The sequence below is a fragment of the Mycteria americana genome, chromosome 2, assembly GCF_035582795.1.
Source record: "Mycteria americana isolate JAX WOST 10 ecotype Jacksonville Zoo and Gardens chromosome 2, USCA_MyAme_1.0, whole genome shotgun sequence".
Lineage (NCBI taxonomy): Eukaryota > Metazoa > Chordata > Aves > Ciconiiformes > Ciconiidae > Mycteria > Mycteria americana.
The window spans coordinates 3,570,281-3,586,490 of record NC_134366.1 but is presented as its reverse complement, the minus strand read 5'-3'; the positions used below and the strand labels follow the sequence as shown (position 1 = coordinate 3,586,490).

Below are 16,210 nucleotides of genomic sequence, written 5' to 3'. Positions count from 1 at the left end.
AAAGAACTGTATTTGTAATTCTTTGTCCCATTTCTCAATCAGAACCAGCCCATCTCAATGATGTTCTCCAACAATTTGAAACATAACAGGAAAAACACCTATGAAATAATACTAATTTTTCTAAATATTCTAGAAATAGGAAGGATGGGAGAAAGAATCTTCTCTCACCTGTGACGTCAAGCTTGAAGGTCAGTTTCTGGCCAGCAGCCTCGCAGGTGTACTCCCCAGCATCTTTCTTCTCCACCTGACCCACCACCAGACGACGCGATTTGCCCTCCGACTCCACCTTGAACTTCTTGCTCGAGGTGATCAGTTTCCCCTCCTTGTACCACTTCACATCCGTCTTCTCCTGGGCCACCTCGCAGCTCAGCGTGGCATTTTCTGATAGTGCAGCTTTCACCTCTTTCTTCACTTTGTCCTTGTTTGTAAACACAACTTCTGGCTCTGAAAAGAGAGAGAATTTCAGAGTGTCTCCAAGATATGATGTTGCGTGATCCTCTCATCATGGCTTACAGGTAACACTGGAAACCAAGCCTCTGCCTTGACACAACGCATCTAAAACTACTGGCAGAACTCTCAAACTGCCTTGCGTTGAGTTTTTGTGTTTTGTTTTGGGTTTGGAGTGCAGACATTGGGCAGACACCCTACCACTCTTCACCATGACCCCGCTCTCAAATCCACTGAGAATCAGCTGCGTTGCAGAGTGCTTCTGGTTGCACCAAAATGTGAGGATGGAGATGTGCAATCAGGACTTTCCTTTTCACGGCCCTGCTCCTACGGAGATGGGTAGCTCCCAAAGTTTTTCACGGATGGAGCTCCCTGTCTTAAAGATTTTATACTGTTTTACATAGAAGACATATTATAATATTAATTTTTCTAAATATTCTAGAAATAGGAAGGATGGGAGAAAGAATCTTCTCTCACCTGTGACGTCAAGCTTGAAGGTCAGTTTCTGGCCAGCAGCCTCGCAGGTGTACTCCCCAGCATCTTTCTTCTCCACCTGACCCACCACCAGACGACGCGATTTGCCCTCCGACTCCACCTTGAACTTCTTGCTCGAGGTGATCAGTTTCCCCTCCTTGTACCACTTCACATCCGTCTTCTCCTGGGCCACCTCGCAGCTCAGCGTGGCATTTTCCGATAGTGCAGCTTTCACCTCTTTCTTCACTTTGTCCTTGTTGATAAATGCATCTTCTGCTTCTGGAATTAAGGGTACGGGGGCAGATTTAGAAGATTAATCTTTCACACAGACACCCCTTTCCAAATGCAGACATCAGTCTTTGGATTGTGGTGCCGAAGGTGGATTTCCTGTTCACATTCTGCCTACACTGTCAACTGAATGTTAACTTTTGAATCACATCAAGTGCTGGTGAAGGACTCCTTTACTGGTAGTTCATGACAGCTTAGAATGCCCCAAAGTTGCTTTCATTTCCACCACTATCATACTCCAAAATCTGCAGAAAAGAAATTCACATATCCCTATGTCCGGCAGCACGCCACGACAGTGGATGCAGTCTGTAAGAAGTCTGTTTGCTGTAAGAGGACGAGCATTAAATTGTCCAAACAACCCCAGTTGCAATTTGCTTTGCCAGTAAAAGCAAAGCCAGTCTTGGGAAACAAACTTTGTGAGCCTATTTTGTGTCTATATCTTTATTTACCAAATGTTCCAAAGATGCGTCGTCCCAGAACGATGTTTCTCTAATGAATTAAAATTAGCCAGCCCCCATGGTATTTTCTTAGCACTGCACCATGCCAGAATCAAAAAACAATCTAATATATGAACTCCTCAATTTGCTTTAAATTCATCAAGATCCAACTGAAGGATGTCAAGGTTAAATCCTGTTCTTGCTAATGTCATGGTGAAGAGACCTGGTTTCCTCAGCTACTGCTTCTGAGACCAGTTGTAGAATTTCCTTTTAGTTGGCAGAGGCCATAATACAAAGGCTTCCTCCATAATAAAGAGATGCTTTACTTAAGGAAGGAGCATTCACAAGGGAAGGCTTGAGCTCAGAAGGTTTTCTGTGTCCTTTATTTTCTCCTGCAATTATTGAATTCTCATTTTGCTATCAGTACATATCCACCAGATTCCCAGGGAAATTCCCCAGTGATCTGCAGCCTGCCCTGGGCTTGGGTTACGGAAATCCACTGCATTCTTAGTTTTCAAAGAAGGAAGACAGATCTAATAGTTTGAACACAACCACATGAGTAGAACAGCAGAATTTAAATACTGGCTCCATCACTGCCTGCTGAGATGGACTTTGCCAAGCCATGTAACTTTTCTCTCCTTCAGTTTTTTCATGATGTAAAACAGAGATGCAGCAAATTCACTCACCCATGACATCGATCTTGAAGGTCAGTTTCTGGCCAGCAGCCTCGCAGGTGTACTCCCCAGCATCTTTCTTCTCCACCTGACCCACCACCAGACGACGCGATTTGCCCTCCGACTCCACCTTGAACTTCTTGCTCGAGGTGATCAGTTTCCCCTCCTTGTACCACTTCACATCCGTCTTCTCCTGGGCCACCTCGCAGCTCAGCGTGGTGTTCTCCTTCAGCACTGCCTTCACCTCCTTTTGCACTTTGTCTTTGTGTTCAAACGCATCATCTGCAAAATTGGAAAAAAAGGAAAAATCTAGAAAAAAGCCCATGAAAATTAAAGCTTTGCCTCCAAGATCATATGGTACTGGGTTTTCAATGGGAGACCATCAAGTAGATTACAGTTTAAATAAAGCAGCTGGAAAATTAAAAAGGCTAATAGAGTTAGAGTTAAACAAATGCTTGAGGAAGCACTGGCAGGAACAGCTTGCTTCCAGGCAGCACAGTTTCTGGCTGCTGCTCATTTTGGCAGCAAGAAGAACTGCCATGCTTGATCTTTAGGCTTACACCAGCTTTCCTGCACACACTGAACAGTCACCGTCTGCAGGCCAAGCAGGATAGGCTCTCTTGGGGAAGCAGGGCATGTTCTCTTCACTCGCAGAAAAGACTGGGCTGCATATTCACAGTAAACAGGACATACTCCAGGCAGGATCCTTCATTTGGGTCCAAGTAATTTTCAGGAAAAAAAATGATAAAGGTTATGAAATAGATGCATAACAACTGGAGTACCTTCACAAAGATTTACGTGTTGTTGTGTCCTTATGGAACAGCATCACTTCCCAGATATATTCTACAGAACATGTGCTACTAATAGTACAAAATCACAGTCATATAATAATTTAGGTTAGGAGTGATGTCTGGAGGTCATCCAGTCCCACTTTCCCATTCAACAGCAGATAAAATTACATCGAGTTACTCAGGCCCATGTCCGACTGAATTCTGAATATCTCCAGTGATGGAGATCCCACAGCCTCAAGGCTCCTGTTCCAGAGCTTGACCACTCTCACGATGCAAGTTTTTTCCTAATATCTTTTCAGAACCTCCCATGTTCCAACTTGTACACTTTGCCTCTTCTCCTATCACCATGCATCTTTGAGAGGAACGTGGAGCTGTGGACTCTATACCCTCCTATTAGATAATTGCAGGCTGCAATAAAAGCTCCCTTTTGCCTTCTCTTCTCCAGTCTGAACAAATATACCATGAGCTCCAGCCCCCTAGTCATCTTGGTTGCCTCTGCTGGAGCTGTGCCAGTAGCATCTTGGATTTCCAGTTGTAATAGCTGTCAAATTCTCCAATCAGGCAGACATTGAATTAAAAAAGTAATTTGATTTTAGGCTTTGTTTTAGTAAATTCCAAGAACATCATTTTAGAAGCTGGGCGTGGGAAATAACCTGAGATATAGGGATCGTAAGATGATCTAGTCTAAAGTAAACAGAAGAATTAACAAAAATATCTTTGTAACACACTTATTTGGAACTAGCAAACTTGTGTGAATTATGAGAACTGATTAAGGAAGAAAAGATCAACAATTTGTTCAAGACTCAATGTGGGACCTGGTATCTTCACACTAAAGTGTTCAGAATCTACATCTTACCCAGCGGACAAGCAGGAAGGAAAAGATCAGCAAGGCCAGCTAAAAAAATATGCGACTGCCCTTTAAAATCCTTTAAAAGGCAAAGCACAAATAAGTAATGGAAAAGAGGACAATTCTGCTGGAAAGTTGTGTCTCTGGGGTCAGGAACTATAGTAATAAAGCAAGATTTGCCAAAAGTCAGGCTGGATCCCAGCTCGTGAAGGAGGTTAATACACCTAGCAAGGGATACTCTACCACCAGAAATATTTGTAAACAAGGGAAAAAGCAGGGCCATGATGCAAAGAGTGTGAGTTTCATGTTTCAGAGCTCTTTGTATCACACTTCTGAAGAAAACAAGCCAATGCTCCTAGAAAGTGTTCTCCTACAGGCTAATTTGTTCTTTTTAGCTCTTACCCTCACTCTAGGTAGACATTTTGCCCTTCAGTACAAAGCAATGGAGGTTACGCAAGGAGGCTAACTGAGTGAGGGACTCGTAAGCTCACATGTTACGTTCCATCCTAGGCAACTCTCTTCAGTGAGAGCTTTCCACTGTTTTAATTTCCCTCAGGGGAATGGTACTTCTTACACAAAGTCTAGTTGGTATTTCTGCTCAGTTGTATCTTTAATCAACAGCAAGGTGGAAAAAAAGGTGATCCAGGGTTAAAGCACAGAGGGTCAGAAGATCCATTTTCCAGTTCTGGTTCTACAGCATACTTCCTCAGCAGTCTTGAATGAGGACCCAAATGGGTCCCATCATTTCCACCTTTAAAGTGACCAGTAAATCTTTCAGTGGCAAGAGGGAGACTATTCTTCTCTGTTCTCCTTTCTTGTATTCACCCATTTGCAAAATCTGTAATGGCCTCTCTTTGGCAGCAATGCTCTTGGGCAACACTCATCTATATCTTGCAGACAAAATGCCTGTCCCCCTTTCCATGGTACCCAAGTACCTCAAAGCCTGTGATATGAAAAACGCTTCCATGAGGTAGGACACTCTTCTTATCCCTGTTTATGGAGCAGATGTGAGAGGCAGAGAACGTTGGTGATAGTGAGGTCCCCCCCACATCAACCTGCAGAGGACAGTGCTATTTCCAAAAAAAGTGAACCCCCAGTGTCCAAGACATAGGATTTTCTCTCATGAATATGACTGCTTCTCAGGAGCCCTAAAAGCAAGCCAATCTTTGGATTTTCATCCAAAAGTCTCACGCAACCCTCCATTATTGCTGTCAACAGCTTTCTTCGCTGAGACAGACCTTTGGGCTAAGTTGCAAGCACAAACAACTGCTGAGAGCACTTCAGTGCCCTGTTGCACCCGCAAAGGATAAAGATCTCCTGGTCTCAGATGAGAAGATCCTGCCACAAGAAGCTAAGAAGAGCTCTTCCTTCAAACAGCGTGGTAAGATCTTTTGTTAATTTCTGCCGTTCGCAGTTTCATTTATAATCTGCTACAATTTTTCCAACAGCTTCTGCTATCAAAGGCGTTCATTGTTTGAAATAAAATAACGATCTCGGTCTTACCCTGTACTATTCCTACAACCTGCATAGAGCTATAGAAAAAGGTCACATAGCTGAGCCATGGAATAAGTATTACCATAGTTTTTGTGGCACAAAGGAGAGTTGCCAAACACAAAGCAGAATGAGGCAGATTTGTTTCCAATTTCCTTGCAGAGTCACTCCCCAGCAATGTATACCACAGAATGCCGACACGGCAGAGCAAGTGTGCTTGTGTGCTGGTTTTGGCTGGGATAGAGTTAATTTTCTTCATAGTAGCTAGTATGGGGCTCCTCTTTAGTGAGGATGTATCAAGCTGTAGCCCTATATGTAGTATCGAATTTACTGTTTCTGCTGGAAACAGCGTTGATAACACAGGGATGCTTTAGTTACTGCTGAGCAGTGCTTACACACAGTCAAGGCCTTTTCTGCTCCTCACGTCACCTCACCAGCGAGTAGGCTGGGGGTGCACAAGAAGCTGGGAGGGGACACGGCTGGGACAGCTGACCCCAACTGACCAAAGGGACATCCCACACCACATGATGTCATGGTCAGCAATAAAACTAGGGGGAAAGTTGGCTGGGGGGCCACTGCTCAGGGACTGGCTGGGCATCAGTTGGTTGGTGGTGAGCAATTATTTTCATTTACATCACTTGTCTTTCTTGTGTTTTATTTCTCTCTCTTTGTTATTTTCCTTTTCATTACAGTTGGTTGTTGTTGTTATTATTAGTAGTATTTTATTTCAATTATTAAACTGTTCTTATCTCAACCCATGAGTTTTCTCACTTTTACCCTTCCAATTCTCTCCCCCATCCCACCAGGGGGAAGCGAGCGAGCGGCTGTTTGGTGCTTAGTTGCCGGCTGGGGTTAAACCACAACAACTTGTACCTCAGCAAGACCCACAACTGGCAGTCACATGAATCTCAATGCTGTAATACCATGCTTTTACTCAGGCCACACTGGGAGCAGGCCAGCCATAAACCACCTCCAGCGTGGAAGATACATAGCTGAGTCCAAAATACAAAGCTCAGAGGTGTGACTGGTGCACCAGGCTGCATAGGTGCACGCATTTCTAAAAAGACATGGTAAGATTCTAACCTTGGGTGAATCCATTGAAAGAAAGAAAGGGCAAATCTTTGCACCGAATCCAATTGTATAGTCCCACATCACTTCCTGGCATGTGCTGTTAATTGCATGCATCTTTAACGTTTTCTTCTGGTCCACAATCAGAAAAGAAACACCTACATCAAATTTAGGTATTCTTTCCTCATAACCCTTTCAAGCAAGACAGAAGCAAGGAAGATGAGAAAAGAAGTACTTAGTAATAATTTCCACAAAAATAATTAGCAGCAAGGACAGAAATGTATGCATTGCTGATTCACCAGCATACACAAAGTACTGGATAACCATCTGAATTCACACTTGAAATCGTATGTGTTGTGCAGTTCCTCATGAAGTCATACTGGCAAATTCTCTCATCAAAACCATGTCTTGTATAGATGTGGCAGAAAAACTCTGTCCCAGCAGAGATGGAAACTACAGATTCTTAGAGTGGAACTACAGACTCCTAAAGAGTGGAAGGATTGTTGTATGCCTGTCTTGTTCTTACATCCTTTTTTTGAATAACCATTCCTGGTCAAAATCAGGGAATGAATACTAGCCTAAGTGGACTTTTCTCTTTCCGAAAGCATCCAAAGACATGCCCTTAATACTGACGTTTAGGAATAAACACTTAAATTCTAATGCAGAAGTATATAGATCAAGGCTGGAAATAAATTATGTCACTAGGAAACTTTCTTTATAGCTACAGCAAAAAAAAATGTAAACAGATAATCCCTCACCTGCGACGACAATCTTGAAGGTCAGTTTCTGGCCAGCAGCCTCGCAGGTGTACTCCCCAGCATCTTTCTTCTCCACCTGACCCACCACCAGACGACGCGATTTGCCCTCCGACTCCACCTTGAACTTCTTGCTCGAGGTGATCAGTTTCCCCTCCTTGTACCACTTCACATCCGTCTTCTCCTGGGCCACCTCGCAGCTCAGCGTGGCATTTTCTGATAGTGCAGCTTTCACCTCTTTCTTCACTTTGTCCTTGTTGATAAATGCATCCTCTGCTTCTGTGGGGTGGGAGAAGAAACTTAAAAATCACACGTATGTTCATGCTGTCCAAAATGTTCACAACCAAATGAAAAATCCTGCTAACAAGACCTTCCCACAGCTCTGTCATTTTGGAATGGTCCCACTCACAGCTAAGATACACTCAGACAGGACATGTCCCTCTGTACAGCCTAAGGACGACACATCACCCATTTCTGAGCAAAATGATCCAATGCCCCAGGAGTTAAGGTTCTTCCCATCCCCATAGATCCACAAGAAATCTGACTTTTTGTGCCTTCATTTAATGCACATCTAAGAACCCAACCTTATCCACCACTGGGACTCCACTGTAAGCCTTGCCCACTCTAGGTAGTTCTTGAGCATGATACCAGACCTATTTTCTTACACATCTGGGAGCTGATCCTGCCTTTAACCCTATAAATCACAACAGCGTATGTAAACTTGTTTAATTTTTCTTTACTCTGACATCGGAAAACAACAAGGACTGCTGAGTGGGATTCATCTCACAGATGAAGACACCTAGCTATAGGCGTCTGCGTGACAGTGGATGCACGCAAGCTGGTTGCCTGATCAACCTCACTACTCAATGAACACCTAGGCTACACAGTTCCTGGAGCCCAGAGAGGGATTGATTTTGCTCTGTAGTAAAGGGAACTAACTCATGGACCACTCTGTGATGAGAACCAACACATCACCCACCTGTGACGACAATCTTGAAGGTCAGTTTCTGGCCAGCAGCCTCGCAGGTGTACTCCCCAGCATCTTTCTTCTCCACCTGACCCACCACCAGACGACGCGATTTGCCCTCCGACTCCACCTTGAACTTCTTGCTCGAGGTGATCAGTTTCCCCTCCTTGTACCACTTCACATCCGTCTTCTCCTGGGCCACCTCGCAGCTCAGTGTGGCATTTTCTGATAATGCAGCTTTCACCTCTTTCTTCACTTTGTCCTTGTTTGTAAACACAACTTCTGGCTCTGAAAAGAGAGAGAATTTCAGAGTGTCTCCAAGATATGATGTTGTGTGATCCTCTCATCATGGCTTACAGGTAACACTGGAAACCAAGCCTCTGACTTGACAATACACATCTAAAACTACTGGCAGAACACTCAAACTGCCTTGCGGTGAGTTTTTGTGTTTTGTTTTGGGTTTGGAGCGCAGACATTGGGCAGACACCCTACCACTCTTCACCATGACCCCGCTCTCAAATCCACTGAGAATCAGCTGCGTTGCAGAGTGCTTCTGGTTGCACCAAAATGTGGGGATGGAGATGTGCAATCAGGACTTTCCTTTTCACGGCCCTGCTCCTACGGAGATGGGTAGCTCCCAAAGTTTTTCACAGATGGAGCTCCCTGTCTTAAAGATTTTATAGTTTTACATAGAAGACATATTATAATATTAATTTTTCTAAATATTCTAGAAATAGGAAGGATGGGAGAAAGAATCTTCTCTCACCTGTGACGTCAAGCTTGAAGGTCAGTTTCTGGCCAGCAGCCTCGCAGGTGTACTCCCCAGCATCTTTCTTCTCCACCTGACACACCACCAGACGACGCGATTTGCCCTCCGACTCCACCTTGAACTTCTTGCTCGAGGTGATCAGTTTCCCCTCCTTGTACCACTTCACATCCGTCTTCTCCTGGGCCACCTCGCAGCTCAGCGTGGCATTTTCTGATAGTGCAGCTTTCACCTCCTTCTGCACCTTCTCTTTGTTGACAAATGCATCTTCGGCCTCTGAAATAGGGAAACATTGGGGAAAAAATACATGAGATATAAATAGCTTGCAACAAGAAGATATTACATGTATTTTGTGTAGGTGCTCTACAGGATCATTTTTTGTAAGTGACATTGCTTTGCAGTTGTTTTTATCACACAGAACAAGGCACACTCAAAACATAGCCCATATAATTATCATGCCTCTCTGACTAGTCTTCACGAACAGCTCGACCACCTCATTTTCAAATTCCTTATAATGAAGACAAAGATAAATTTTCCCCTTTGTGTCTTCATGGTATTACTACACCCCACATTTGGAACTAGCCAAATATAGCACGATTATGAGTTGCCACCTTCGCTATCACATTATTTACAGGAATTTACCAGCATCTCGCTATTTCAGATTAAGACCGGCTGTTTTTCAGAAAACATCTTGTAAATCAATCCCAAAGAAATGACAAAAATACAGTTCTTAATATGCAAAAGTACTTGGCCTACATTATACATAAAACTGGCGTATAAAATTTGAGGTATACTTTTCTTTCCTCGGAAATCTCTGGAAAAAAAAACCCAAACCCCAAAAACCTAGCCGTAGGGAATCTTCTCTTAATACTTAACACAAGCAACAAGAATGAAGTATTTAAAATCACTTTCTTCCACAGTACCACTTAGAACTTCCATCTCAACAAGTGGAGTTGGCATCGAAAATGATACCATGTGCAATTAGTAGTTAGTTATGTATATGCATTGAAAAGATTCAGTTGTCACCTTGCTAAGTCAGACTGACTTCTTCTGCATCTTTTAATGATTACTTTAATGATTGTTTTACCTGGTTCTCCTTTTACCAACAACTGGTGTGGTCACCGTTAGCTTTTATATTAGTGTACACTTGAGATGTGGAAGGACAAATAGATAAATGGGCTGTTACATTTTTTTCCACTGATTTACCCTAAGAAATAGCTGCACAAGAAGGGTAAAATATTTCTGGTATGCCTACCTGATGGACATCACATAGCAACAACCGTCCAGAATTTAGCATAGCTGGCCTATGCCTATTTGGGTCCCAGGTATGTATGTGAGCGTTGAAGTCACAGAATCACAGAATCGTATAGGTTGGAAAAAGATGTTTAAGATCACCAAGTCCAACCGTAAACCTAACACTACCAAGTCCACCACTACACCATGTCCCTGAGCACCTCATCCAAACGTCCTTTAAATACCTCCAGGGATGGGGACTCAACCACTTCCCTGGGCAGCCTGTTCCAATGCTTGACAAGCCTTTCAGTGAAGTAAAATTTCCTAATATCCAGTCTAAACCTCCCCTGGCGCAACTTGAGGCCATTTTCTCTCGTCCTATCACTTGTTACCTGGGAGAAGAGACCGACCCCCACCTCACTACAACCTCCTTTCAGGCAGTTGTAGAGAGCGATGAGGTCTCCCCTCAGCCTCCTTTTCTCCAGGCTGAACAACCCCAGGTCCCTCAGCCGCTCCCCATCAGCCTTGTGCTCCAGACCCTTCCCCAGCTCCGTTGCCCTTCTCTGGACACGCTCCAGCCCCTCAATGTCTCTCTTGTAGTGAGGGGCCCAAAACTCAAAACAGTATTTGAGGTGCGGCCTCACCAGTGGTGAGTACAGGGGCACGATCACTTCCCTACTCCTGCTGGCCACACTATTGCTGATACAAGCCAGGATGCTGTTGGCTTTCTTGGCCACCTGGGCACACTGCTGGCTCATATTCAGCCGGCTGTCAACCAACACCCCCAGGTCCTTCTCTGCTGGGCAAATTTCCAGCCACTCTTCTCCGAGCCTGTAGCTTTGCATGGGGTTGTCGTGACCCAAGTGCAGGACCCAACACTTGGCCTTGTTGAACTTCATACAATTGGCCTCAGCCCATTGATCCAGCCTGTCCAGGTCCCTCTGCAGAGCCTTCCTACCCTCAAGCAGATCAACACTCCCGCCCAACTTGGTGTCATCTGCAAACTTACTGAGAGTGCACTCGATCCATGCACCCTCATGACTTCACTGCTACAGAAACACAAGCTCCAAAGATAAATGCTGGACTAGCAAGCATATGGGGTTGCCACTGCCCTTCAGCTGCAGTGCAAGCTTGGAAGATAATTCATCCACCCAGCTTCAGGCACCTGGATTACCTAGTTAAGGTGACCTGGGAGGCTCTTGGTTCTCCTTGGCAGTCATGGTGAACCCCTTCCGTAACCTGTGCTAGTGTCTTCCTCCCCCCAGTCACTCTCTACAGCCTCCTAGTGCCATCCTTTACTCCTCCTTGATGACTTTCTCCTCTGCATACCATCTCTGCCATGTCTGTACTCTGAGCAGCAGCAGCTGCCTGGGAGGGTAAAGAGCAGGGGTAAGTTCAGGTCAAGTTGAACTCTGAACTACACTGCTGACCATGACACTACATGCAATCCTGGGAGCCACATCATGGGCTTGCCATCAATATTGCACAGCCCGTGCAAAAAGAGAGGTCCTGCAGGGAGCAAGCCGAAGCAGGAACCCAGTTTATATGCTCTAAATTTGAGCTCCTCTGTTTATATTTTCTGTAGAAGGAGTGTAAGGAGGTGTCATTGTCATTAGGGTGTCATTAACAAGGCGGCATACATGGCCTATGCTGGGTGATGCAAAACTCCTCAAAGGCACATGTCAGCCCACTTGCAGATTAAGCAGCATTTTGATATCTAAAAGAGCTTGAGCACACGCCATGGTTTGCATTCAAAACTGGTTGCAAAAATATAAACATTTCAACTTCCATCTACAGCTTGGACTGTGAATAAGCAGGGTGCGCTAAACAAATGAGTTACAAACCAGTCTGTGTCAACGGGTGCTGTATGTAAAAATTCAAGTTAGCAGGGCAGGAATATTCCAGATGGGTTACTCACTTGTCCTCTGCATTCTTGCCCTTTAATAGAAACCATTTTTATAGTGATAGGAAATGTGACTAAAACTTTTAATTGGCTTATGAAGTGATTTACACTAGCCAGTAATTTGCCTTAGAAACTTATTTTAAAGTTAAACAGGTATTCAGTGCAGATGACATTTCCAACCTCAGCTGAAACTGGTTAGTGAAGTTCCGCTGAAACTGAGGAAAACTATTTTCAGGACATGGAGCGTTAGCCGACTTCAAATAAGGAATTCTCTGAGTACCATGAACATTGAAATAATGAGATTTCAGAATCAGCTTTTTTGGCTACACATCTAGCCCAGTCCCAAGATGTGCAGCACCTGCTTCTTTTTAGGTTAAGCCAAAAAGCTATAGCTGCATCCCAATACTCAACACTGAGCACCTAACCTTCAAGCTGCCCTTAAATAGGGAAGGTTTTGTGCTACCGGTGGAGCCCTGGAGTACAGGAACCCTGAAAAGCTTTCCGAGTGCAATGGTAACAGGATAAATTAAGACTCAGAAAGCCACTGCACTTTGGGATAATCTAGTAAGATGAGGATTTCTGCAGCAAGAGAGTCAACCGCTCAGAGTACTCATAATCCCTCCTGACTTTCACACTAGATCATTTTCCAGTGAGTGCTGGACTTGCATGTCATGTTACAATTGTACACATGAGAAATACAGCAACTGTAGCTAGGCAAGCACCCTCCACTTAGTGTTACATTACCCTGTGCAGCCGTGAAGTCATCTGGTTTGAAAGAGAACTGAAAACCTTTGGTTTCTGAGGCAGACAGCTAAGAATAGCCCTCAGCTAGAAAAATTCAAGCGTAAAAATCACTAAATTCCTGTGTTTTCTGACTACACCTCTGCAGTAATGTATGAACTGGTTTCAGCAGCTGAGCATGAACTTGGTTTATACCAATGGTCTTTCTATCAATGTCCATGTTGCATTTTCTCTGAAAGATGCCTCTCAAATCTAGCCTTACCGTAATCCATCCTCCACTGAAACTGGCAGTTCCCTGAGCCAAAAGCATGAGCTACACAATTCCTGAAAAAGAGCCAAAGTGCCCCAACTCACACCTTATGTACCCCACGCAGAGCGGAGACGCGTAACAGCTGATGGCTTACGATATATGCTATGGGGAGCAGCAAAGCTTTATGCTATAGCAGCAGTTGCACATTGCACATCGAAGATGGAGGGAGCAGGATGCCCCAAGACAGTGGAGAGCAGCAAAGACTGCAACCTTTACAAGGGAACAGCACTCAGGCTATGCCCTGCAAGGACTTCAGGTCTCCAGCATGGTTGCGAGCAGGAACGTCAATAGACTCCCAACACAGTTGCTCTTCTACATAGCTGATAAAATGCCAGACCTCTGCCAGCATTATGGTCCCAGTGAGAAATTGATGCCGCAAGAAAGCAGAGGAGAAAATAGACTCCCTGTTCTGATCAGCTCAGAATATGAGACAAGAACTGTAACGTTAACAGAGAGGCATTTGGCTGCAAAGACAGCGGAGTGTTATGAATATGAACAAAACAAAACCAAACCCTTTCTTATCATCCAATTCAGAAATGATCACTCAGAATGTAGCTGACATATCCACGGCTGCCTGCAGCCTGAGACAAAATTTACCTCTTGCAAAATATACTGAGACCAAAGAAATCTCTAGTCAGAGTGAAAGAACAGCCTCAGTATTAAATCCTTAGTCTCCAAATCATGTTGTTAAGGAGAAAAATGCAAATACAAATGAACATTCCTGGACTCATGACTGGTCACTACAGATGTAGAAATCACAATGAACAGTCATCAACTTTGGATTCCGCAGATTGCAGGCACGTGCAGTGCAGCTGATACAAAATTTTTAGGGCAATACACTACCATCAACTCCCAAACATTCTCAATGCAGCCACAATAAAGTAGGGATCTTGTAAATGCTACCATTTAAATATTGCTTGGTAGACAAGTATTTGCACCACTTCTCCATAGCTTTACAAATCACAACTGGGTATCCAATGACAGATGAAAGAAGTGGTAGGGGAAGAGCTGGATGAAAGTTTGTTAAATACAAATCGTAACTCACGTTGCACATATCTGTACCCGTTTCTGTTCATCATCCACAAAAGTTTCATGGTGCGTGGAGTTATGAGGCTGTGTTCACATATGTGTTTGCACAGCCAGACTGTGAAATAATTGAAGCAATTCTCTGTTTTGGGAGGGACGACATTGCGTAGAGAAAAGATGAAACAAAGAGGGAAGAAAACAGTGACTTTCATGGATGAATAGCAATAACTAGAGAAGGAATACCAATAGTGATGATCGAATTGGAAGAGGTCCTTTAGCACAGTGCCTGCTAATGAAAACTCTTGATTCACTATCTGAGCCTAAGGAGACGTACAGGGAGTTGAGGAGCTGATATCAGGATACCTACATGTAACCAGTAGATCTGCCCAGTCCTACAGAGCCTCACTGAAATGGTAGCTTAGACCAACATCAGAAAGTACTTTAACAGCATTTCTAATATTTTGACAGAGAAAACACCCAGACACAAAGAAAAGACAATGAAATACGTCTCCCACCTGTGACGACAATCTTGAAGGTCAGTTTCTGGCCAGCAGCCTCGCAGGTGTACTCCCCAGCATCTTTCTTCTCCACCTGACCCACCACCAGACGACGCGATTTGCCCTCCGACTCCACCTTGAACTTCTTGCTCGAGGTGATCAGTTTCCCCTCCTTGTACCACTTCACATCCGTCTTCTCCTGGGCCACCTCGCAGCTCAGCGTGGCATTTTCTGATAGTGCAGCTTTCACCTCTTTTTGTACCTTCTCTTTGTTTGTAAACACGTCTTCTGTCTCTGTAAGAAAGCCACAATAGTCACACATAGCTTTTTGCAGTTGTCCTCTCCAGTGCTTAATCAAGCTCCCCCTATTTCACTATACGTGCCCCCGACAGGTAGTATCATGATGGCCCATTAAGACAGGAAAGCACTTTCATCTCTATTTTGCTGACAGGAGGTGAATAGGGATATGGAAATTCTGGGATAGAGTTAAAAACTCACAATTTGAGCACAGATTGGAACCTGGGACTTAGAACACCAATATGCACTGCCTGAACCCTCCTCCCTCTTCTCTCTTTTTCTCTTCCTGGGCCCCTCCAAGATTTCAGTGAATCTGAAGGGAACAGCTCTCATTTCCTCATATCCAAGAACCATTGCTCTTTTTCTGCCTGCTTGGGTCACTCAAATTCAGTCATTCTCCACCTAATCAGAGCTCTTCTTCAGACACCTCCCCCCTCCCTTTTATCTACTGCTGCACCTCTGTTACGGACTCGCTCTGTGATTCTGCAGGAGTTTTTCTGCAGACACACCAGTTAATTGTGAGAGGTGCAGAAGTTATCGTCCTTGCCCATCGTTTTTTTGTGGTTACAACTAGCCATGGATGCAAAAGTGTGTGTATAAAATGTTGGTATGACAGTCAGCTGAAAATCAAGTTCTACAGCTGAAGTGTTTCACCCCAGAGAGGTTGTGAGATGATCCTCCAAATGTAAGATACTACCCAAAATGGACTATTCCTTTATCTTTGGCATTTCTAGCATTTTCTCACCTCTGACTTTGACTTGGAATGTTGTTCTGTCATCCTTTGTTTCACAGGTATAGCTCCCTTGGTCTTGCTGTGTCACCTTCTTGATGATGAGTTTGCGGTGTGTCCCCTGGGAGACGACTGTTGTCCTCTGGTCCTGCTTCACCTCAGTTTGATCCTTCTTCCATACCACGGCTCCACTTGCAGCTGACACCTCACACACCAGCTCAAGGTTTTCAGAAGGACTGACTGATATTTCTGGAGTTGTTTTGGGCTTGTTGACAAAATTAACAGCTTCATCTGAAAAGAAAAAGAGAAAGCAGCTTATGCCTTGATTCAGGCTTATCAGCACAATGTTAAGATACAGTAATGACTGATCATTATTTCATTGCTAGTCACACTTGGGTGATCCAGTTTCACCTCTGGAGCTGTAAATATGTGTGCATGGTACCATTGCAATGTAACTATGACAGAGTG

General features: G+C 44.2%; 1 protein-coding gene across 3 annotated transcripts in view; it reads right to left on the bottom strand.

The window, feature by feature from the left end:
- OBSCN (obscurin, cytoskeletal calmodulin and titin-interacting RhoGEF) overlaps window positions 1-16,210 on the bottom strand; it is a 200,088-nt gene that overhangs the window by 149,179 nt on the left and 34,699 nt on the right. Inside the window, exons 9-16 of one of the 3 annotated variants that reach the window (XM_075492235.1) lie at window positions 15,758-16,033; window positions 14,734-15,009; window positions 9,006-9,281; window positions 8,252-8,527; window positions 7,276-7,551; window positions 2,333-2,602; window positions 925-1,200; window positions 169-444 (exon numbers count right to left, since the gene is read on the bottom strand). In XM_075492235.1, coding sequence (XP_075348350.1) covers window positions 169-444; window positions 925-1,200; window positions 2,333-2,602; window positions 7,276-7,551; window positions 8,252-8,527; window positions 9,006-9,281; window positions 14,734-15,009; window positions 15,758-16,033 — 2,202 coding nt within the window. The remainder of the gene's footprint in view (window positions 1-168; window positions 445-924; window positions 1,201-2,332; window positions 2,603-7,275; window positions 7,552-8,251; window positions 8,528-9,005; window positions 9,282-14,733; window positions 15,010-15,757; window positions 16,034-16,210) is intronic. The other 2 variants (XM_075492232.1, XM_075492233.1) reach the window with 2 other exon arrangements.